Source organism: Colossoma macropomum, unplaced genomic scaffold, assembly GCF_904425465.1.
Source record: "Colossoma macropomum unplaced genomic scaffold, Colossoma_macropomum, whole genome shotgun sequence".
NCBI lineage: Eukaryota > Metazoa > Chordata > Actinopteri > Characiformes > Serrasalmidae > Colossoma > Colossoma macropomum.
Window position 1 is genome coordinate 12,166,253 of NW_023494801.1, and position 26,075 is coordinate 12,192,327.

The window sequence follows — 26,075 nt, forward strand, 5'->3', positions numbered from 1 at the left end:
CTGAAATGTGTGTTGTGGCAGTAAGGTGCCGTCTCACCGTTGCATTTTGCAGGTCAAACATCTCATTTCACACCTGGGAAGTGGTACATAAATACACATCCTGTCTCATGAAAAGTAATAAGGCATATCTTAAAGAAAATGGTTGTCTGAGAGAGAAACTGTGGACAAACAGCATACACAGAAACACATTAATAAGACCAATATGTGAATGTGTTTACATATTTCCATCAATTTCTATCAGTCTGAGAAAGGCTAAGATATATTTGCTTCTTAGGATTGCATGACTCAAATCAAAGCAACATTTTGTCCTTGTTTTTGACCAACTAATTATTTATTTTTATTCTTTGAAACACTAGCTTCTTGGCTTACACAGTAGGTTCCGAACTTTCCATCAATGGGGAACCATCAGGGTCTTCTAGATCTTCAGAGAAGACCAAATGATTTATGTGAAATAAAAAATACATATCAGTATTTTTGTTTATTTTTATTTAGTAGAATAATAATGCTTTATGTTATGCTATTACTATAATGATTTTCAAGTATTATAGTAATAATTTCATTTCATTGCTAAGTGTTGGTCAGAAACAAAAGGGTTAAATTGTTAAAACACCCAATGGATTTTTTTCTCTATAGTATCTAGGTAGACACAGCCAAGCGAGCTCTCCCATTGGTTAGGACTTCAGGATCTGATCCAAGGGCCTAATATGTCAGATTAGCCACACATATTAACAGATTAACATGTAATTAGATGCTGAAAATGTTTTCATTTTCAATTAGTGGAATCAACTGTGTGAGAAAAATATCAACTTTTGGTAATACTTTATTTGGGGTGGTCCTTTGTAAATGATTAATAATAAACTTTTAGCAGAGTATCAGTAACACATTAACAACATATCAGTGGAGTAGCAGTGGTGAAGCATCTGAGTACATTGAAGCAAATATCTTGAAGATGTTCTGTTGATTCATTACTTACATTAAGTAGATGCATTGTTAATATGTTACTTCCATTACACAAAACCTAACCTTACCCAACCTTACCAAAACGTAACCCTAACCCTGGCCTTAATCCTAACCCTAACCTTAACCTCAACCTACAACCTAACCCTAACCTTCAAATGTTTTTGACATGTTTCTAAGAGTCCTTTGAGTGTTTGTTTCATCTTAAAAGGACCACTCAAAATAAAGTGTCACTCAACTTTTTGGAAGTCTTAGATATTTCACTGACAGAGTGGTAGCCTCATAAATGCATTTCAGTCAGTTGGTAAAAATGGAAAACAGTGGCAGCTCTGTGTCAGGACTCTTTACTGAAGAAGTCTCTGAAAAACTGCTATGAGGTAAAATATATGTTAATATGTCTGTTACAAACGTCAAACGGAATGTCTATCATAAGCTTCAAATGTTCTTGATTGTTCTGCGCTTAGCACTAACTTATTACTAAAATGTGTTAGGGACGGTAGCAGAAACGATTTTCTTTTGTAAAGGTGTTTCTTTTCCTTGTTTTCAACCAAATTTTGACATTTATGGTCTAAACTAATAGTCACACAGTTCAACACTGCTTTCTGTTTACTGTCAATGCGTCATACCTGGTTATCTTTATTCATCTTTCTGGGACAGATTAATTCTGAATTAAGTTACGTATCCAGTGGAGATTCTCCACTGAATTTTATCCCATTTATCATAAACATTTAGTCTGTTATAAACTGCAGTTTTAGCCCCTAGCGGTTTTACATAAGCATGAAAAGAGACTGCACTTTTCCAGCTTCCTCTTCATTTACTTACTGTCAGGTTTGGACAAAATACTTTGAATATGTGGTGATGCCTAAATATTGAATACACCGTCCTAAATGTATTCAGTAGCGTATTCCATCACAATACATAAAAAAGTATACATTTTGAATATATTTAGAATACATATTGATAAAGTCTATGGGAAAGAAACTCTGCTGTAATTTTATTCAGTTCACACTGTTCTTTGCTGTTACTGTTGTCAGTTTTGTTCATGTAATTCTTCTGATAATATGTTTTAAAAAATGTTATTATTCAAAGAAATACAAAAATAAATATAAATTTTTTAACATTAATTTGACTCTTATTGCCCGCCTCAGTCCACTTCTGCTCCCGTAATCCCACTGCCCTTTCATGATCTAAGTCAACAATTTGCCATATCCCAATTACAACCTCTTGCAAATTTGACTATAAAGTGAGCAGCTGTGTGATTTTAAGTTAATGGTGTGCCATAAAACAGGCATGTCAAACGGGGAACCATCTGGGCATAAGAGCTGCGGAGATTAGTGTTTACCCTCGTCTAATGCTCTGAATTCAGTTCATGAAGGCCTTGCTAATTAGCTGGTGAGCTGAATCAGGTGTGTTTAATGGGGCAGTGTGCTGAAGTCTGCAGTGTTTTGGCCCATGAGGATGGGAGCCTGACACATGTGCCAGAAAACTTGCCACAAAATGCAAGCACAAGTCCAGTACAATACCAAAGCTGAGCTTATCACTACCACCACTGAGGAGAAAAAGAGTTTACTAATGTTTAGAATAATTACTGGCTCATCACAGTAAGTTATCACTCTACTCAAGCTTTAGAAGGCATTTTTGTAAAGACGTAATTTTGAAGTTCCTCTTTACAGTCTTCTTCACATGCATTCTTCGCATATATATATATATATATATATATATATATATATATATATATATATATATATTATAACCACGTCTTTGTTTCTATGCTCATTGTCCATTTTATCAGCTCCACTTACTATATAGGTGCACTTTGTAGTTCTACAATTACAGACTGTAGTCCATCTGTTTCTCTGCATACTTTGTTAGCCCCCTTTTACCCTGTTCTTCATTGGTCAGGACCCCCATGGACCCTCACAGAGCAGGTACTATTTGGGTGATGGATCATTCTCAGCACTGCAGTAACACTGACTGGTGGATATTTTTGGTTGGTGGACTATTCTCAGTCCAGCAGTGACACTGAGGTGTTTAAAAACTCCAGCAGCACTGCTGTGTCTGATCCACTCAGACCAGCTCAACACACACTAACACCCCCACCACATCAGTGTTACTGCAGTGCTGAGAATGATCCACCACCCAAATAGTACCTCTATGAGTGGGGGTCCTGACCACTGAAGAACAGGGTAAAAGAGGGCTAACCAAGTATGCAGAGAAACAGATGGACTACGGTCTGTAATTGTAGAACTACAAAGTGCACCTATATAATAAGTGGAGCTGATAAAATGGACAATGAGCGTAGAAACATAGACAGATAGATATTTTCTAGGTAAGTATTCTAGAAGTATTTTTCTTAAAATGTAAAAGGTAACTGTATTCTGAATACTGCCTTTACAAAATGTAATTAGGACTGAATACAGATATTTTATTTTGGTATTCTGAATATACATTTCCTGTAATTGCATTCTGTTGCATTCTCCCAGCACTGCTTACTGTGTGTCTTTCCCCTATTCAGCTCTATGACGGTGCGTAAAGGAAAGAAACTCACCATCTCCATCCAGGAACACATGGCCATAGACGTCTGCCCAGGCCCAATCCGACCAATCAGACAAATCTCTGCCTACTTCCCCCGCCTCTCCCCGACAGGTGAACCCATCTCCCTAAACCCTGCTGCCTCTCCATTGGCTCTCAGCCCTGGCGGCGGGGCCTCTGGAGTGGGGAGCAGTGCACTCCTCTCCCCTCTGCAGGCAGGGGCAAGGGGAGGGGGTGGGACCCTGTCTGCTGCAAGTAGTGTGGACACATCGGTGGACATTCACAGCTCCGACAGCGATGACTGCAGTAAGTCTATCCCTCATACCATGATCAGCTATTAAAGCATAGAATCCACCTATGTAGCTTAAATGGGCAATATGATGGGAACTCCCTGGTCCATACAGTCCATAAACTAAGTTTAAAAAACAACCTGTTTTGAATTCATCATGGTTATGATGTTAAAATATAAATACACTTGCATGTGATTAACCATTGAGCCTATGTCACTTTAGCCCACCGTTTCACATTGAAATGATGAGAATTGTTGTTCTGACAATCTTCATGACCATGTTAACTTGTCAGTTTCCACATTTACCCCCAGGTAGTTGCTTTTGAACAGTTGATAAAGTCATAAGAACAAGTGGTAAACACAGGAAACTTCCAAGTTACTCTTGTTTACAAGTTGAATTGTAAATATTTTCTTTAATACCACAAAAGCACAGGAGACCAAGCTGGCAAACAAGGTACCATCAATAATACTTTAATCTCTGTATTATAATGTAAGTAAGTAACTGGAACATTAAGCTTGCTTGTGGTGAATAGACAAGCCCTATCTATAAGAAACCAACAATATACATTTTTTTGCAGTGAGTGGTATCACTGGTCCATCCCAGCAAATTGATAAAGTGTTCATGTATAAATTTAACATATTCCAGTGACCGCCAAATGCAAACAACTGGCAGATGAACAACTTTTCAACAGTTTTCTCACATTACAAGTTGACAAGGACTGTCTAAGCACATCATAATTGCAGACACTCTGCAGCAGAGTTACTGGAGCAGAAGATGTGGAGGAAATGATTAAACATTGTGTTTACTGTCAGGACGCAAATGTATCACCGCAGGCTTCCAAAGGATTCAGTTATCTAATAGACGTGTCTGAAGTTTTTTTTTCAACATCCTGGAGGATTTTGTTTCGAACGTTTTTACAGTTTGTTAACTTTGTAGTTTGGACTGCTTTTTGAATGAAGCACTATACAGGGCAACCAATCAGACCAGAGGTCATTTACATATGCTAGTCTTGTAAAAATAGTTTAGGAATAACATTAACAGGCTACAGAGCGACAGGTGAGTAATCATTTCATATGGATGTAGGTGAACTGTTGCTGTGATTTAGTGACAAGTGACACCACAATAGGCAACTTGGATTATTTCTCAACGTTATGCAAATGACGTAGCCTGCAGTGAAACAATTAAATGATCGGGTCCAGCGAGCACAGGATCATCAGAGGTTGTCTCTACTCTCTGAACTTTTTGGTCCTAAGGGCATTTTGTTCCAACTAACCTCTGAATATGGCATCATTTGCATAGTAGGAACTCTCTATGGGAAAACCAAAAGATCCAAAGCTGGTACATATTATGATATGTATGTTTTTTCTTTGAATATCACCGGATCCTCTGACTTATGAAAAGTCGAAATATGAATATTGCTACATGCAAACTAACATTCCTGTGCACTGAACTGACATCATAACTCTAGCAACCTCATCAAAATACCCCACACAAACCATCAAGCTTTGTCAAATGTGGTAGTCAAATTGTTTTGGCAGCTGCGACCAACAGATAGAATAGCTGGTGTTGTTACAAAACAGTGTTGAAGTTTAATGGACTTACTTTCATGTACAGTCATTTCAGAGTGAAGGAGTGTTACCTTGTTTGTAGAATGTATGTTGCATTATTCATATTTTGACTGCTCAGTGACCTCATAAAGGAGATCAAGTGACACTCAGGGGGAAACTGTATGCAGGACAGAACATATTGAGTGTGGAACATTATAGTTTAAAACAGGAAGTGACAGCAGTGAAAAACGGCTTTCATTTCTGCACAGGCTTAGAGTTCCTTATATAGGCATGATGCTGACCACAGACTGACACATAACTTTAGAGGTGTATTCCGATAGCATCATGCAAAGAAATGGAAGAGAAGAGAATCTTATAAACCATTTAAACCAAATAAAGTTTGCTATAAAATAATGCCATAAAAATTATGATTCATTTTGGAACATTTTTTGGAACTACAAATGTAGTAAGAGAACAAGAAAAATGTAGAAAATAGCACCTTTAATTCCGCTTTAACTAAAATGTCTCTTCTTATACAGAATCAATGAGAAGTAATGCAGTGAATGAAATTACCGTGAAACAGAGCGTGAACGATGTGTTATTTCTGACAAAACCTGCCTATAAAAGCTGCCTGTACTTTGAGTGTTAAATTTTAGGGTGAAATGAAGTGAAGTCTTACAGGAGTCACTGCTACAGGGGCGGATTTTGCTCTTTCCTTTCTGGAGTGACACTGATTCAGGTGTTCTCATATTGGCAAAGCTAGCTGAGCAATTAATATTCTACTCCACGTTGAAATCCTTGAAAGAGCTATTTGGCCAGTGGGTCAAAAAAGGCCCAAATGCAGGCCACACATACCAAAGAAAAGCAGAAAAATGCCCCTTCAGATTTTGAATATCAGTGCTTGACACTCCAAAATTGTTTAACTTTGCTTGAGGTCCAGGTTACTTTGAGAAGTGTTATTACATGTTGTTGTGTTCTGTGGGTGGCTATATTGGATGAATCAGACAGCTATATAACTGATATTTATTTTGACACTGGTATAATTTTAGATCTGAATCTGTTGGATCTGTTGACTATTACTCACATGCATAATTTGTAGCATGTTTTATGTTAGCCTGTTGCCCTGTGATTTCAACAAAGCTCATCATAATTATATTCATGACAATCGTCATATGATTACTGTGGTATATACAATGATTAATGTTGAAGCATTCATTTTAAATGTACTGCATTACTCTGGGCATTGCATGTATCTTTCTGTAAGAACAGATGACTGATGAGCGCTCTTTATTTTAGCCCAGGGGTGCCCGAAACTTTTCTGCTTGTTATGGCTCAAAAAAATCTCATATCGCTGTGAATAGCAGCAAATGTTCTAAAGCAAAAGGGATTTGGCCATAGTTTAATCCAGTTGTGTAGCCTTGATGTCTGCGCTAACACCGTCATTTCTCTATTCTGGTGCAGCGGCTTTAGGGACATTAGAGTTTGAGCTCCGGTATGAAAGGGCCACCAGCTCGCTTCACTGCACCATCATCAGAGCTAAGGTAAGGAGAAACTGATAGCTGGGCCAAAGTTTTAAAGCTATTTTCCTCTCCAAAGATTAAGCTTAGGACAGAAGTGGGCAGAGCAGCCCAAACACACATTATTATAACTTAAGTGTGATTCTTTAGTGACTCAAGTAAAAGTACTTTTACCAAAAACAAATTGATCAGAGGTACAAAAGTGAGACAGAAACTACTTAATTACTGAGCAGAACTACAGCTGAATGTCTTACGTCTTGCATATAGCTGCTATTCAAAGAAAAACATCTCCAAAATGGTAACTTTACAGGAGAAGGTGAAAATGTTCTTAACTTTTAATGTAAATTAATGTAAAGAAGTTTTATTCTAAATGTTTTGGCGGATTTCATCAGGACAGAGGACAAATGCTGTAGAAAAACAAAAAATGGAGATATGTTTTGGTTGATGATGATATGTTAGCATAGTATTACCCACTTCTGTCCTTAACCCTATACACCCCAAAGTGGCCTCTGCTGGCTGCTCTGCATTTCACTGTAACAGCCGTGAATTAATGACATCTGTCATCCTGGGGTGTGGGGGAGGTGTTTTATTTTCTTGTCCACTGATCTGGTGAAGTCAATGGTTTGAAAGTATGTTGTTTGGTGTGATCATGTGATGCGTTATCAGTGTTTATGTTGTTTTATGAAAACTGATAAGCTTGCAACTGTTGTGGCTGAGATTCAAATGTGTTGTGAGTTGCAGGAGATTAGCAGCAATATTTTACGTGCACAATTTGTACAGATATGCTCTGACGTATTGCCATTGACTGTATAAAGGAGCCAACCTAGCATAGCCGGTTAGGGCCACTAGGGAGTCTGCCTTTTTTGCTGATAAGAGGTAGGTTATGAGTTGCATATCTCATGATCCTTCCTCAAAATGGTTGAGGAGAAACTCATGGATCTCTATGACACTTTCAGTAACCAATGTAGAGAGTCACGAAGTATGTAGAGAGTATTGAAGTATACGTAGCTTAGCAGATACCACTAAGCTGCCCAACACCTAGGTGGTATAATGCTATTTTAACTATATTATTTAAACGTCCTTTGTTAAATGTGGTGGTAAAACATAACCCCAAACCGCAGCTGAACAGCCCTGTCAGTAAAGCAGCTTAATTCTTCAGATTTGTGGTTTGTTTACATTTTGACTTGACATGTCTAGTGTAGACATTCTGAAGGATTTGCGACATGTACTACATTTGGATGCTCACTTGCTGTTAGGATATGTTAGATATATATTCCTGGATCTACATTTCTTTTTACCAATCAGCGTCATCTGATGTCATGTATAGAATGAGCAGGGAGGCTGAATATAAGTGCAGGCAGACTTTAATAACCAAAACAAACCAGCAAAATACAAAGTAACTAACTACAAGGCTTAAACAAAGGAACACAAAGAGCAAACAAAACATGAGGTAGGGAAAGACCCACTACATCAGGCAAAGTGACAAGTAGACCAGATGAACACTGACTGAAACAAAGGGCTAGATAAAGGCTACAACACATGGGGAACACCTGGGAGAGGGAGGAGACAGAGACTACAGACAGGTGAGGATACTAATAGGGAAGGTGGGGGAAAGGGCGGAGCACAAGAACCAAAACAAAAACACAAGCACATGGCTACAAAACATACATACATATATACATCATCTAAACCACTTATCCTTCTGGGTCACGGTGGGGTGCTGGAGCCTATCCCAGCTGTCATTGGGCAGAAGGCAGGATACACCCTGGACAGGTCGCCAGTCCATCGCAGGGCAGACAGACAGACATACACAGTCACACACTCACTCACACCTAGGGGCAATTTTAGCACGTCCGATCAGCCTGACTGCATGTCTTTGGACTGTGGGAGGAAACCGGAGTACCCGGAGGAAACCCATGCAGACACGGGGAGAACATGCAAACTCCACACAGAAATGACCCCGGTCGCCCGGCCGGGAATCGAACCCAGGCCATTCTTGCTGTGAGGCGACAGCGCTACCCACTGCACCACCGTGCCGCCCCTGGCTACAAAACAGAGCAAGTAAAAGACACAGGAACAACGGGAAACTGTGACAGTGTCAATGCATGCCGACTTCTCCTGGAAGCATTACAACCCCCCCCACCCCCCCAAGAATGCACCAGCTTGTTTTAGCATTTCGGTTCTTAAAATCACGTTGTTTGTAAAATTGATTCATTGAAAACATTAGCCGCATCTTAAATTCAACTGAAGTGCAGAAACCCATAACCTTTCTGGTACCTCAAGAAGGACTAACAGGGAGAAAGGATGTTGAACCAGAAACATGCCCTACTTTAGGAAGTCACATTAATTAACAGGGTATGATAGTTTTTTTTGACTAGCCTATATTGTAGGACTGCTCAATTATTGCAAAAATCATAATCACAATTATTTAAGTCAATACAAAGATCGCAATTATTTAACATCATTACTCACTGACATTGAAAACATCATGCTGAACAAAACTTATCTTTTTAACTGTGTACTTCCTTGATCTTTATAATTCAACTGAAAAACAAACAAACAAAAAATAAAGCGATGCGCTGGATTTATAAGATGAGACAAAACGAGAGCATCATTGTGAAATGCAGTGCATCACAATAATCAATTTATCTCAGTTCTCTTATTTTCATAGTCGTTGGAAGCCAAAATGGTTAATTAATTGCCCAGCCCTACTGTACTGTGTGTGAATAAGTGTGCATGTAAAATGATCACTACTGATTTCTTCTTATCATACTTGATGTATGATAAGTAAATGTATTGTCTATTAATCAGCATCTTATAACCTCTTACCTCTTATCAGCAAAAAGGCAGAAGCTATAACTCCCTAGTGGCCCTAACCAGATAGCCTATATTGCCTTGTTTATACAGTCAATGGCATTATGTCAGTCCCAATCTGTAAAAATTGCGCATGTAAAATATTGCTACTAATCTCCTCTCAGCACAGTTTAAAACTGTATAGTTGATTAATATGCATCTCATAACCTCTTTTTAGAGGTTATGAGATGCATATTTCCATGCTATAACTCCCTCCCTCTTACTCTAGGGTCTGAAGCCAATGGATTTCAATGGCCTGGCAGACCCATACGTTAAGCTTCATCTTCTGCCTGGAGCATCTAAGGTGGGTGAATTTAGACCACTAGCACTGATGTTCAACTATCACATTCATTGACCATAAATTTCTTCATATCTTCTCCATATAGGGTTGCCACCTCAGCCCTATAAAATTCCTGAACACTCGAACACTGTTTTTACTAAATTCAGGGAATGGGTAGCTTTGCTTCCAATGCAGTCTAAAGCTCTAACCAGACAGGATTAGTTTTACATGAGGAGGTGAGGTAAAATCATTTTTACAAATGTTTTTCTGAGAGATTTTAGTCCTGGAAGTGCAGCCTGGTGCCTAAACATGTCACCAGCAGTATACCTTTCCTAGACAATTGTCACTACATTGAGAGTAATCTGAACCAATTAAACTCACTGTCAAACCAATTAAACTCATATGCAACAGTTTGAACTTCAAAAGAAATGCTAACATATGGAAATGTTTGGATTTCTGGACATTCTGTGAATGATATTTTCTCCTGGACAGGCACTCAAAAACCTGGACAATCCAGGAACGTACCTACCATGTGTATTTTTTTTTCAGATTGCTTCAATAACATAGCGAGTCAGCATGTTTAAAGGGAAATTCCACCAGTTTTTCAAAATGTCTGTATAATTTGATCACCGACATGTCAATAAAGTTACTCGGAGTGGTTTGATGTGAAATGCTCCATTCTAGAGAAACTCACCAACTCAGATTACAGTGGTGGTGACAGGAACCTGGGGTTGCAATGTGTACAAGACAAATATAGCTACTTTAGGGTGCTTTCACACCTACCTTTCGGTCCGGACCTTCAGACTTTTTAGTTGGGTCCTAACCAAAATGGCAGGTGAGAAAGGTGCCTTGGACCGCGGACCTGTCCAAAGGACCAAAACTTGGTTTGACCAAATGAGGTGGTCTTGATCTAGATCAAACTGAACCATGGTTTGGTCTGTTTGCAGTGTGAAAACACTTTTTGGGGAGTATAGGGAGATGCAGCCCACGTAGGTGGTGACAACAGGATGCAGGTATGTTATCTTTAGTGCACTCGTTAAATTGCAATGTGAAACCAAAACTGACTGGATCAAATGCATACAGTGTAACAAAAACAGGAACCTCAGTTCAGATTTTCTGATGTAAAAACTCTTTAATTATGTACTATCAAAAACAACGACTGAGGGCTTCCGAATGGTGCAACTGTCTAAGTGTTGGCCCTGGTAATGATACAGCCATCCCTGGCTGGGAGTCCAAGAGAGCACAACAGGTCTCGCTCTATCTGGGTGGGAAGGATGGCCCCCTTCTGCCCCATCACTGGGCTCGAGGCTAGCTGACATAAAAGAATTGGCAGTTAGTGTTCTCTTCCAAGTGCATTCAGCTGTCCAACGATGTTGTGTTAACAGCAGTTTGAAAGGATGCAGTGCCTGGCTTCACATGACTCCTAGCGCTGGTGGTGTAGTGTGATTAGGGGAGACATAGCTAATGGGTGGAATTGGACAGATTGAGGAGGAAATTGGAAATATGCCCAAAAAAAACAACCACTGAACCTACCCATGTCTCCTGAGATGCTAATAATGGTAAAACAAAGAGTAATCTGAAAAAGTACTTTTTGGGTACTCTTTTGTTACAATGTCCTTCATAAAACAACATCTCTGGCATCAGGCAGCATAATCATAACCAGTACATGTAATAACGCTCTGTGAGGGAGCTTGTAGCGGCATTAAACACTTCAGATGTCTAGTTTCTATCACCACCACTGTCAATTCTCAGTTAAGTTTCTCTAAAATAGAGCATTTCCCATCAAAGCACTCTGAATGACTTTATGTTTTAAAGATTTAATGATGCAGAAATTTTGAGAAATTGGTGGAATTCCTCTTTATGAATTATCCTATCCTCTCTCTCTCATCAGGCTAACAAGCTGAAAACCAAAACGGTGCGGAATTCTCTGAATCCGGTTTGGAATGAGACACTAACATACATCGGAATCACGGAAGAAGACATGCACAGGAAGACCCTGAGGTAGTGTGTGCATGTGTGTGGGGGGTGCATTCATAAGTCTTCAAAAGCCTATGCTAAAAATGTCTCAGGAACTGTCTTTCTTGCTATGAATATCTGCAAGCTGACAGCCCACACAACACTCACTGGGTACAGGTTTGTGGTAATATTTCTGCCTTTCTGTGTGTGTGTGTGTGTGTGTGAGAGAGAGAGAGAGCTGTGTACTTCTGAGCTTTCTGTATGAGTTGTGTATGTGTAGGCTATGTGTATGTGTCTGTCACTTAAACCTCAGGAGCGATTGCCTTTCTGAAGTTGTGTACTTGTGTCAGCGTCTTAATAATTCACCGTGCATTTAGCCTCACTATTTCCTCCGCTCTCAACAGCCTTACTCTAGAACGCCTCCCCCATGAGCTGCAAGAACGGACAGCCGCCACACTCAAGTTTATCCCACGATTATCCATGGAAAATTACCTGTGTGCCCAAATCGTAAATGAACCGTATCCCCTGGCAACAGAGGCCTAGGACCATGTGCCCCCCCTCCCCTCTTTGTTTTCTTCTTGAGGGGAGGGTAAAGACAGGAGAGAAGGAAAGTCATTTAGCCATTTATCTCAGAGCATGAGCGTGAGCGCAGACCTGTGTGGCCCTTTGAACACGAGTCCGGAGCTGTCAGCACTGCAAACATCATTCTAATCCTATTCATAAATATACATTTCTGTCAGAACCAATTCCATCAGGTTGGTGGAGAAGACCATATTTCTGGCTCCTTCGCTCTCATAATCTCACACACTTCTCCTACCTTTTGATGACTTTTAAATCAAAACGTACATATTTACCTCCGTCCTTTTCCTTTATTCTTCTTTGTACTCTCGCTCACTCTTGCTCACTCTCTCTTTCTGCATCTCTCTCTGTGTCTCTCACCTTCTCTCTCTCTCTCTTTCTCAGGTTATCGGTATGTGATGAGGACAAGCTGACTCATAATGAGTTTATTGGTGAGTCGAGGGTGGCTTTGAGGCGTGTGAAACCAGACCAGACGAAACGCTTCTACACCTGTTTGGAGCATCCACCGCCTGTGAGACACACAGACACACACATATACACACACACACACACAGAGTGAGCTCACTCTTGTATTGCTGCCTATAAGTATAAAACAATGCACATTCAGCTTTTTTTTAGCTAATTTTAAATAATGGCTAAAATCAGCAAAGAATGTCATCATAGTATGTAAATCATTTTAACAGCTGGCATCATGCTTTATTCTATGTCGTCATGTATTGCTATTTGTTTCATGTTTTATGTTATTTTTATGAGTGTTTTTGTACCTGTCCTTGGAGTACAGCTGAAAATGAGCCAAACTGGCTAAACTGCCACATTTACAGAAGTGTTTATTATATTTTCTTGTCAGGGTGTTGGGTAATACATACAATATGCACTCTATGTATGTACGTATATGTAATAATAAAATGTCCCATATGTATTATATACATCATTGCTGTAAAAAAAAAACACAAGTATCTACATTTTTTTTATTTTATTTTTCTATATCATCAGAGCGCAGCAGCCACACACAAAATGTGATGACAGATGGACAAATTAGTTTAAATGTTCTAAAAGTACTTTTAAAAAAATCACTTTTTATGAATTCATTTACAATAAAGGTAAAGAGGTATGAATGTTTTGAGAATGTTTTAAGAATGTTTTGCCTTCCACTGTAAAGTTTTGCCATTTTATGCATTATTATACATTTAAGTCTTTTTTCTTTCTCCCATAAAGTTACCATTTTTGACAGTGACAGTGCACCTATATGTAATACAAATATGACCAATATGTATTAAATACAGTACAGTTCAGAAGTCATAGGCCACCCTTAATTTATTTAATTTGCAGCCAAAATAGCCATTAAGTACAACTTATTCATTTTACAGGATAATTTTCTGTGGATATTCAAAGTAATCATAATGTGAAAACTGTGAGTCTACATGAATCAGGCATTAATCGGATTTCTGCTTTAAACCAGCCAATAAACTCAAAGTAGAAGACGCGTTGAAACGTAACGTAAAACTCAAAATTAATGCTGCATGTTTTTAAAACATCGAACCATTTTAGGGAAAATATGAACATAAATCATCTAGGAGATGAAGAAAAATTAAATCCTTCATTTTGTCAAGCATGTAGTTGGTTTCAGCATCGCTCTAAAAGTGTTTTGCTGCCATCTCACGTCAACGCTGCTTGCTTATTTCTGGCACCGCAGTTTGTTTTTGCACAGGCACAGACTCAGAACTCTGAAAGAAATCAGAGTAAGAGTTTACATGCACTCTGATTACTGAGCTAAAATCCAGCTCTCTTTATCAGATTTCTTAATCGGATTTCTAGACTAAGCAGAAAATGCAGGCTGGACTTTGAAGGAGTGGAGAATTATCTCTGCAGATTTCTTTAAAAAACGGAAAGTTTCCAGAAAAGAATGGAAGCTCTAATAAAGGCAAAGCGTGGACACACTAAATGCTGAAGACTTGATACTGTATTTGGTTCTTGATGCTTCTATACGACTTTATTTATGAAAAGAAGGATTGTGTGTGTATATATGTGTGTGTGTGTGTGTGTGTGTGTGTGTGTAATAATAATTGTAATCTTAACCTCGGTAACCAGAAAAAAATGTTTTTGCCTTTTGAGGTTTAAACAATGAAACATGGAGCTTTTGTAAGAAACAAAAAAAAGAAAGAAAAGCACTTTATGTTGCTAGGCTACTTATTTTTTTTCTTATTTCCTACAAAGTCAGGACATTGTTGTTCTTAAAAATGGCAGTAAACACCCACACACACGTATACACACAAACACATGCTTGAACAGTCACTTTGAGGCTACTCCTGTAAGCAGTGAGATAAACATTTCAAGGAGCTTCACTAACTTTATCTCTCTCTCTCTCTCTCTCTCTCTCTCTGACTCTCAGCTTCCCTCCCCAACAGCCATGGGAGCAGCACTGCGAGGAATCTCCTGTTACCTTAGAGAGGTACTCTCTCTTTCTGTCTCTCTCTCTCCCTCTCTCTCTTTCTCTGTGTCTGTCACTCTCTCTCTCTCTCTCTCTCTCTCTCTTTCTACCTCACTGACTGTGTCATTAAATCCATCTGTTCCCAGACCTGGCAACAATTAAGACAGCACTGACATTTCTGAGCTGTACATATGGGGCCTAAATACTTCAAACTGATAATTGCCTGCTGTTTAATGCATTTATCATCACTTATCTGTGTTGTCACTGGGATCTAAATGAATTAGCATTTCAGTAAGAGCAATGTGTTTGATGAAACAGGCGAGAAGTAGAACAAAATGCATTTCCCATCATCATCCTCATCCCTCAAAGTGCCCTGCGTGTTAGCCGTGTCTCTTTTTGGAAATATCACGGTGAAGAGATGCTAAGACATGGCACTGGCAAGATGGCTAGGCTGATTGAAAGAGAAAATGAAAATAAAGGGCAGGACCCAGACTTGGCCCTTGAGGCACACCTGATGAAGAACAGAGAATGGCAATATGCAGGAGAGAGAGAGATGGAGAGATGTAATATAACATTATTTCCTTTCTTTCGCCTCCTCTTTAACTCTAATGAAATGATAAAAGCCGCTGATAAGACCAACACCTCGTGACCCTCCTCAAAGCTCCTGAAATTTCAGAGCAGAGGGACAGAATGAAAAACAGCATCAAAGACCACGACGAGATCAGAGGGCAAAATGGGGAAAAAGAGAGGGAAAAAAAGGAGGGTTGTTCTCTCAGACAAACAGAGGCAGAGGGATATCAGGAAGGAGGAGAACATGAAGGAGAGGCTATGGGGTTAGGAGTGGATAAAGGCTGTGTTGGATGAGTGACAGGCAGAAGGAAAAAGGCAAGATCGGCCGTGAGCCTCCTCCATGGATGTGGGACGATGGGTGAGAAAACAAAAAGAAATAAAACACTTGTGAGTACAAAATCGTGACGGACGACTCACTCACAAGAGAAAGAAAAACCGAAGTGACAGGAACAGAGTTACACTGCTTTGAGGGACAAGCAGGAGAGATAGAGATAGAGCTAGACAGAGAAACAGAGAGATAGCTGGACAGAAGGTGTAAGGTGGAGACAGAGAAGGGCAGAGAAAGCTGGCAGAGTTGAATGATTAGAGAGACCGAGTTAGAGACGCTGTGGGCGGGAAGTGTCAGCAGGCACAGAAAAGAAGAAAGTGGAGAACAGACGTACACAGGGGAGGCTGGAAAGCAGAGGGATTGAGGGACCTGCATTAAGCTTATTCAGAAAATGAATAAAAGTAGGGGAGAAGGCCTCATGACTCTTATTGGTTTTTGCTGAATAATGTGAATAATATTTGAGCAAATGAGATTAATACTTTTAAGACAAGCACATCTCTGCTACAGATGAAAACGTAAACTTTGTTACAAGCACCTAGAGTGAACAATTCAGTAGTGCAGGTTAACCCACAGGAAGGGTCATTGTAACAGGCTGAGGGGCTAGTTGTGACAGTTGTGAGAAAAGTCTGATAAATCAATACTGATGCAGTTAATTCAATACAGTTCTATAGTGTTTGAACCAGACAACCTTTTCAAACTAATATATATATATATATATATATATATATATATATATATATAGTGGAAGGCAAATATCAGTAATTTAAAACAGAAAAATATGTCCTTACATGACAAACTGTGGTATGTTTTTAATAAAAATTATGAACAGAACCCCCCCCAACCCCTGACACAAAAAAGAACTGCTTTGAATTTATATAGACTCTCATTTTTGCCAGCTGCAGAGCCCGATATGGTGCAATGCAACATAGTGTTTTTTTTTGGTCCTTCTATTTTTGATGCCTCACACTGCTCTGCCATTCTACTTCAAAATGGATGAGGGGAAACTCATTCATGAAGTGGAGAAAAGGAGAAATCTCTGTGACCCTTCCAGTAAACAGTATAAGCAGTTAACAGAAAGGAAACAGTTTAGAGAGAAATTGCCATAGTGTTGGAGGCTGGAGGCAGGTGACTACCATATGCTTTGTGTTACTGATTGATAAGGATACACAGCTGGTAAGTTAACCCCTTAGCAAGCTATGGGCCCACCAGCAGTTTTATTACACACTTCTATAACCTGAGAAAAGCTCCATTACTTTGCAGTGAAGTCCCTGTAGTTAATGAATAATAAGCCTTAGTATGCATTAAGCCTGGTGTTCTGCCTCTAGGCTTTCGAGTGTTTCAAGGTACAGTAGCACCACCCTTTGGTAGAGGCAGGTGTTGCACCCTGGCAGACAGGAAACAGGAAACCAGAGACCCATGTTAGTTCTTGTTGTGGATCTCAGCAGCTTTACATGCCTGTTGTACAATCTGTCGTAATCAAGGGATTTAGCCCATTGTGAGCATTGCCTGTAAGTCATTTCTTACTGTTTACAAGTTTATCTTGCAATATCCAAGAGTATTTATGATTGATGAGACTGTCTTTGCTTGTATTAGCTTAATGAAGCTGGCTGTAGGTTAGGCTGTTAGGCTAGCATAATGTACATGCGTTAGCACTCTATCTTTTATATAGTCATGCTTAGCTAACATGTTCAAACCTCCATCATTTGTATGTTAGTAATTCAAAATATGTTTTATCATTTTCAGTTTACTCCTTTGTTGTACCAACATGCTCTTCAAGAGTCTACACTAAAATTGGAGCTAGAATGCTAAATCCTGACTCTCGTGTTGTTATTCTGGGAGTTTGGCTGGCTGTCTAATTTTGGTTAAGCCAAACCATTAGGAGGACAGTACAGTAAAAGGCATTTGACAAGCCGGCTATCAACCTCTACAACAGTTCTACACTGCATGCAAACTGTATAACAGTGGTATGGATCGAGCCAAAGACAATGATAACGCATCTCAAGTCAGTGCTAGTAGCCGGAGTACTTCAGCATCAGCAGTCAGTGCAGCAGCTAGAGCACGTGCTAAAGCAGAAGCAGCATGCGCACGTGCAGCATTCGCAGACAAAGAGATTAAATTGAAGTTGGAGAAAGCAAGACTGGATGCTGAATTAGAAGCTTTAGCTCTCCAGAGAGAGGCAGCCGCAGCCGTAGTGCAAGCAGAAGTGTTGGAAGCAGCTGAAGAGCAGGTTAAAGAACCTCGAAGCAAGAGCAGTAAAGCTTCAGTAAAAAGAGAGCTTGATCGCACAAGTGCATATGTACAGCAACAGAATGAGCTACATATAGCGTCGTGTCATGAAATCCCTGCATCTTCGCTCATTCAGCATGATGACAGCTTAGTTACATGGGGAAGTGAATATGGAATTCACCGAACTGACCCGTCCTTTCCATTATCAGAACGGCTAAAACGGCATATCTCTTCTTTCAACACAGCAGCCCCTAGAGAGCCTTCTCACGTCAACAGAACCTATCATGGTGACAATAAGCCAGACATTCAGAGCATGAACCCTTCCGCTCAACCATACATGCCTCAGTATCGCACCGCAACCGCTGATCCCATCAAGACGCCTGAAATGGCAGACTTTGTCAAGTATTTAGCTCGCAGAGAGTTAGTCACCACAGGACTTAATCAGTTTGACGACCAACCTGAGAGTTTTAGAGCATGGCAGTCTTCTTTTGTTAACGCTGTAAGAGGACTTGGTCTCTCACCCAGTGAAGAACTGGATCTCCTGATCAAATGGCTAGGTAAAGAATCATCTCAGCACGTCAGGAGAATTCGTCAAGCATATGTCAACAATCCAGATAAGGCACTGGAAAAAGCATGGGACAGATTAAGTAAGTGTTATGCTTCGCCTGAAGTAATCGAAAGTGCTCTTTTCAAGAAACTAGATGCATTTCCGAAGATTCCTGGTAAGGATTACATCAAACTCAGAGAATTAGGAGACCTTCTCATGGAGTTACAATCTGCAAAAGAAGATGGATACTTACCAGGGTTAGCTTTCCTGGACACAGCTCGAGGCATTGGTCCCATAGTAGAAAAACTCCCACATGCCCTACAGGAAAAATGGGTATCCCAAGGTTCCAGGTTCAAAGACGAGCACAACGGTCTTTTCCCTCCATTCTCCTTCTTTGCTAAGTTTATCTGCTATGAAGCTCACATCAGAAACGATCCAAGTTTCACTCTTCCCAGCAATAGCTATCCTCCCATAAGGGACAAATCAGCCTACAGAACTGGAAGGATCCCAATAGCAGTTCACAAGACAGATGTTGCCTCAGGAACCGAACGTGAAATTAACCATGTTCCAAAACAAGGCGATAGTCCAGGCAAAAGTTGTCCAATCCATCGCAAACCACACCCATTAAGGAAGTGCCGTGAGTTTAGGGCAAAACAACTTGATATGAGAAAAGCATTCCTTCGTGAAAATGGTATATGCTATAAGTGCTGTGCATCGACTTCCCATGTAGCCAAAGATTGTCAAGTCTCTGTGAAATGCACTGAATGTGGAAGCAATCGTCATGTTTCAGCCTTGCATCCTGGTCCAGCACCGCAAGCTCCTAAAACTCCAGTCCCAGTACCAGAACGCAGTGAAATGGAAGAGGAGCTTTCACCTGAAGTAGCCATCACCACACACTGCACAGAGATTTGTGGTGAAGGGCAGCCAGCAGTATCCTGTGCCAAAATATGTTTGGCTCGAGTGTTTCCTCAGGGGCAACGTGATAAAGCAGTCAAGGTATATGTAGTTCTCGATGACCAAAGTAATCGCTCGTTGGCTAGGCCAGAATTCTTTGAGCTGTTTGATCTCCAAGGTTGTTCCACTCCTTATTTACTAAGAACATGTGCTGGAGTTAACGAAGTGTTCGGGAGAAAAGCAGAAGGCTTCCAAATTGAACCTGTGAATGGAGAACTTACTCTCGCATTACCACCACTGATTGAGTGTGACCAAATTCCCGCCAACAGGTCAGAAATTCCAACACCTAAAATAGCGCTCTTACATCCTCATCTGAAAACCATAGCAACTCATATCCCCAATCTTGATTCAAATGCCCAAATCCTTCTTTTGTTGGGCAGAGACATTGTAAGGGTGCACAAGGTACGACAACAGATCAACGGACCGCACAGTGCACCGTTTGCGCAGAAGTCTGATCTGGGTTGGGTGGTAATTGGAGAGGTATGTATTGGGAAAGCTCACAAACCAGATGTGCACACTTTCAAGACCCATGTGCTAGAGAATGGACGTTCATCTTACTTTAAACCTTGTGACAACTGCATGCACATAAAGGAAAAAGTGTGTCATGGCGGGGAGCAACGGGACAGTTTCATCAGCGCTCGCAAACCCCATCTGCAGAGAGACACAGGACAAAACCTAGGTCACAGTGTGTTTCAGACAACCAAAAGTGACAACAAGCTTGCTCTGTCTGTTGAAGATACAGCCTTTCTAGAGATCATGAACACAGAGGTATACAGAGATGAGGAAAACAACTGGGTTGCACCATTACCATTCAGAGTGCCACGAGTGAGGCTGCCAAATAATCGTAGACAAGCCCTCTCTCGACTTACTTCACTCTGTAGAATGCTGGAAAGGAGACCTGTAATGAAGCAGCAGTTCTTGGCCTTCATGGAAAAGATCTTTGCAGATGACCATGCTGAGCCAGTCGCTCCGGTAGATAGAGACAAGGAGTGTTGGTATCTGCCAATGTTTGGCATTTACCACCCACAAAAGCCTGATCAAATAAGAGTGGTTTTCGATTCCAGCTCGCAGGAAGAAGGCATTTCCCTTAACAGTGTGTTGTTAACTGGTCCTGACCTCAATAACAGCCTACTTGGAGTTCTCATTCGTTTCCGCAATGAGCAAGTGGCGATCATGGCAGACATCCAGAGGATGTTCTATTGCTTCCGTGTCAGAGAAGACCATCGTGACTTCTTGAGATTCCTGTGGTTTAGGGACAACAATCCAACAAAAGACATCAGAGAGTACCGCATGAAGGTGCACGTGTTCGGTAATAGTCCCTCTCCTTCCATTGCCATTTATGGACTTAGGTGTGCTGCAAAAGAAGGTGAGAATAAACATGGTGAAGATACATGTCGCTTTGTAGAAAGACACTTCTATGTAGACGATGGTCTCATTTCCTTGCCCACCGACTTAGAAGCCATCAGTCTTCTGAAGAGAACCCAAGCATCTCTAGCGGAGTCAAATCTTCGTCTTCATAAGGTCGTTTCCAACAGCTCAGCAGTAATGGAGGCCTTCCCACGCGAAGAACACGCTCAAGTCATGAAGGACTTAGACCTCAGCCAAGAAACCTCAGCTATACAGAGGAGTCTCGGATTGTGCTGGGAAACGACCCGTGACACATTCACTTTTAAAGTGTCAGTGGATGACAAACCCTTCACTCGTCGGGGAGTTTTGTCCACTATAAACAGTGTCTTCGATCCCCTTGGTTTAGCTTCTCCCGTCACCGTACAGGGAAGGATACTGCTCCGGGAACTTACCAGTGAGACACATGATTGGGATGCTCCACTTCCGGAGGAGAAACGAGGAGCATGGGAAAGCTGGCGAGACTCACTCCAAGAGTTAAAGGAGTTACACATTCCTCGTGCATACACACCAGAATCGCTTTCCAAAGCTAGACACAGAGAACTATGTGTATTCTCAGATGCCTCCACCAAGGCCATTGGTGCAGTAGCGTATCTTAGAGCTATTGATGAATATGGAAACAGCACTGTCGGCTTCATCTTGGGGAAAGCCAAGTTGGTTCCCGTGTCCCAGCCTACCATCCCAAGGCTCGAGCTTTGTGCTGCAGTTCTAGCAGTTGAAATGGCGGAGCTCATCATAGATGAAATTGACCTCAAAATGGACACAGTGAAATTTTACTGCGACAGCAAGGTAGTTCTTGGATACATCCATAACGAGGTAAAGCGCTTCTATGTGTACGTACACAATAGAGTGCAGCGAATACGCCAGTCAACCAAGCCAGAGCAGTGGTATTTCGTACCTACAGAACAAAATCCAGCGGATCATGTATCCAGGTCCATTCCTGCATCTCAGCTTGCAAAAACAACATGGTTTAGCGGACCACCTTTCCTTCATAGACCTGTTGAGGAGCTGCAAGAGAAATTAGAGTTCTTTGAGGTAATCAATCCAGAGCTAGATGTGGAAGTGCGGCCTGAAGTGTTGAGTTTTCACACACAAGTCCAAAAGCAAAATCTTGGCTCAGATCGCTTCAAGCGCTTCTCCAAATGGACTTCTCTGTTAAGAGCCATTGCCTTCCTGGTACATATAGCGCAGACCTACAAGTCAAAGAATGATTCAAATGATGTCACAGGATGCAAAGGTTGGCACCGGTGCAAACAATCCCATTTTCCACATGAGCTTTCTTGGAGTATGGATGTTATCATCAGAGCTGTTCAGAAAGAAGCCTTTCCAGTGGAATTCTCTGCCCTTGCGGATGGCAACAACCTGCCTAAGAGCAGTCCGCTGTTCAAACTCCACCCTAAAGTTGATGGAGGCCTTTTGAGAATTGGAGGAAGAATCCAACATGCACCTCTGGAGTATGCTGAAAAGAACCCTCTGATCCTACCCAAACACAGCCATGTGTCTATGCTGTTAGTGAGGCATTACCACGAGCAGGTAGAGCATCAAGGCCGTCACTTCACTGAAGGGGCAATCAGATCTGCAGGCTTGTGGATTATTGGTTGCAAGCGGCTCGTCAGTGCAGTCATACACAACTGCATAGTCTGTCGGAAGCTCCGTGGCAAAATGGAAACACAGACCATGGCAGATTTGCCACCCGAGCGCCTCAGCACATTTCCGCCATTCACCTACGTGGGTTTGGATGTTTTTGGGCCCTGGAAGGTCACTGCAAGGCGCACAAGAGGGGGCCATGCAGAGAGCAAGCGTTGGGCCGTGTTGTTTACCTGCATGAGCACTAGAGCGGTGCACATAGAAGTAATCGAGTCCATGGACACTTCTAGCTGCATCAATGCCCTAAGGCGATTCTTCGCAATTCGGGGACCAGCAAAGCAGCTAAGATCGGACCGCGGAACAAACTTTGTTGGTGCTAGGAACGAACTAGAGCAGACCAGGCAGCAATCAGAATCCAGTGTGTGGAAGTATTTGAGTGAGCATGGCTGTACCTGGGAGTTCAATTCCCCTCATTCTTCACATATGGGAGGATCCTGGGAACGCATGATTGGAGTAGCTCGCCGAATACTTGACTCCATGCTTCAGAAGCACAAGGGTTTAACTCATGAGATACTGTGCACTCTCATGACAGAGGTCTCTGCTATCATCAATGCTAGACCCCTTGTCCCAGTTTCCACCGATCCTGATGCTCCATTTATTTTGACTCCCAATACACTGCTTACCCAGAAGGTTGGTGCTTTCCCTCCTATGGAAGGATTATCGGGAAAGGACCTTTACAGAAGTCAGTGGAAGCAGACACAAGTGCTTGCCAGTACGTTTTGGAGCAGATGGAAACGGGAGTTCCTTCCAACACTACAGAGTCGCCGCAAGTGGGCAGAGAGTCGCCGCAATCTGCAGGAAGGTGATGTAGTGCTCTTGAGAAACAGTCAAGTCACAAGAAATGAGTGGCCTGTGGCATTAGTGACAGCTGCCTTTCCCAGTAGAGATGGGAAAGTGCGCAAGGTGGAAATACTAACCACAAAGCATGGGAGCTCAAAGAAATTCGTGAGACCCATCTCCGAAGTAACTCTTCTTTTGCCTAAAGAGACTGAGAGTTAGCATAGTACATAGTGTAAATGTTTATTAATGGCGCCACAGACGCCAGGCGGGGAGTGTTCTGCCTCTAGGCTTTCGAGTGTTTCAAGGTACAGTAGCACCACCCTTTGGTAGAGGCAGGTGTTGCACCCTGGCAGACAGGAAACAGGAAACCAGAGACCCATGTTAGTTCTTGTTGTGGATCTCAGCAGCTTTACATGCCTGTTGTACAATCTGTCGTAATCAAGGGATTTAGCCCATTGTGAGCATTGCCTGTAAGTCATTTCTTACTGTTTACAAGTTTATCTTGCAATATCCAAGAGTATTTATGATTGATGAGACTGTCTTTGCTTGTATTAGCTTAATGAAGCTGGCTGTAGGTTAGGCTGTTAGGCTAGCATAATGTACATGCGTTAGCACTCTATCTTTTATATAGTCATGCTTAGCTAACATGTTCAAACCTCCATCATTTGTATGTTAGTAATTCAAAATATGTTTTATCATTTTCAGTTTACTCCTTTGTTGTACCAACATGCTCTTCAAGAGTCTACACTAAAATTGGAGCTAGAATGCTAAATCCTGACTCTCGTGTTGTTATTCTGGGAGTTTGGCTGGCTGTCTAATTTTGGTTAAGCCAAACCATTAGGAGGACAGTATACCTGGAATGTTAAGGGGTTAAGTTGACTTAGAAAGATACAACATGGCCAACACTATGGTGTCATAATGCTGTTTTATGTTGTTTAGACTACTGATGTTAGCCCTCTGAGGTCTAAGAGTATTTTCTTGATTTTTGCCTGATCTTCTTAAATTCATCTTAAAAGACACTTGCACATATGTTTTACATCAAAACCCTTATCTTTATCGCTACTTTCCAAAACCACTGCAGCAACTTTAGTGGCTGTAAAGTTTTTGCACCCCATTTCCATGTCTCTGACGTCAACTGAATGAATAATAAAGGGGTTCTGACGTGATGGTCCTTAGTGATTTCCTGAGTGTCCATTAGTCAATTTCACACAAAATGCAGATGGACACACTAATCCACCAATTTCACAGGCGTGTCTCAACCCCTCTTTATAGCCTCATAACTCTGAATGTGTGTCATGTACGATGTAGTGATAAGATGGAATGGAAAGGGCGACTCTACAGATTCAGGGAATGTTTGAACTGTATTTCTGTGCTGTATAATCCCAAAGAAAGAGAAAAATACATGGAAACATTGAATTTGAGGCACAGGTGAGTTTGTGGACCCCTGAGGGTTAAATGTAGTAATAAAACATAACTCGTTACACACTTGCTTGTTTATATTTTGACTTGATGTCCACATTTGATGTTTCCGGCACAGACATCGTGAAGTCTTTGTGATGCCATGCGATGCTACATTTAAATGCTAGCTTGCTGTCAGGACATGCTGTAACTCCGTTGTGTGGAGGCTGTACTTTAGGTAAGCTTTCACTTAGAGTTGGTTATTAGCTTCAAAACAGTGCTGCTGTGGCCACCAAGAATATTATTAAAGCAGTATACAGTACCTGATTGGCGACCGGTCCAGGGTGTTTCCTGTCTTCTGCCCATCGACTGCTGGGATAGGCTCCAGCTCCCCCCACAACCCAGAAGGATAATCAGCTTAGAAAATGTGTGTGTGTGTGTGTGTGTGTGTGTGTGTGTGTATACAGTACCTGATTGGCGACCTGTCCAGGGTGTTTCCTGCCTTCTGCCCATTAACTGCTGGAATAGGCTCCAGCCCCCCCCACAACCCAGAAGGATAAGCAGCTTAGAAAATGTGTGTGTGTGTGTGTGTGTGTGTGTGTATACAGTGCCTTGCAAAAGTGTTCAACCCCCTTAAAAGTCATCAGATTTGTGTGGATTACAAATGAAGCCTTGATATTTCGAGCTGTATCATGTTTCATAAAGAAAATATATTGTGACATAAATCATAAAGTATTCAACCCCTGTGCTGTAGAAGCTCCTAGATTACACAAATGAAACATATTGCCCTAGAGAGGATACTATTGCCTTTCAATAGGCCTCTACCTGTGAATCACTGAAGATAAAAGACATCCTTTATTCAAGTACCATTGGTCAAACTGTGAATCTGAAGGAAGACTGAAAATTAAGACCAAAGAGCATGCTAAGGAAATCAGACATAAAGTTAAAGATACAAGAAAAATGAAAAGGCTACAAATATAAATTATATCCAAGTGTTTGGATTTCCCAGTTAGTACCATTGGATCAATTGTAAGGAAATGGAAATTGCAACATACCATCCAGACACTGCCTAGACAAGGCTGTCCCTCAAAACGTGGCTTCTGTGCAAGAAGAGGACTTGTGAGGGAGACCAACAATCACTTTAAAGGAGTTACAGAGTTCAGTGTATGAGACTGGAGTGAAGGTGCACCAGTCAATAATATAATTAAAAGAGCTCTGCCTACAACTGGCCTGTATGGGAGGATGGCTAGAAAGAAGCTATTACTTCCTTAACCACTTAAAA

At 41.2% G+C, this 26,075-nt stretch overlaps 1 protein-coding gene across 1 annotated transcript in view; it reads left to right on the forward strand.

Annotated features, from left to right (window-relative positions):
* The first annotated feature begins 3,476 nt into the window (after nt 1-3,476).
* Nucleotides 3,477-26,075, forward strand: part of doc2a (double C2-like domains, alpha) — a 44,862-nt gene continuing 22,263 nt past the window's right edge. The window contains exons 1-6 of the mRNA XM_036590515.1: nt 3,477-3,795; nt 6,788-6,867; nt 9,926-10,000; nt 11,868-11,977; nt 12,896-13,022; nt 14,901-14,960. Of these exons, the coding sequence (XP_036446408.1) occupies nt 3,477-3,795; nt 6,788-6,867; nt 9,926-10,000; nt 11,868-11,977; nt 12,896-13,022; nt 14,901-14,960 (771 nt within the window). The remainder of the gene's footprint in view (nt 3,796-6,787; nt 6,868-9,925; nt 10,001-11,867; nt 11,978-12,895; nt 13,023-14,900; nt 14,961-26,075) is intronic.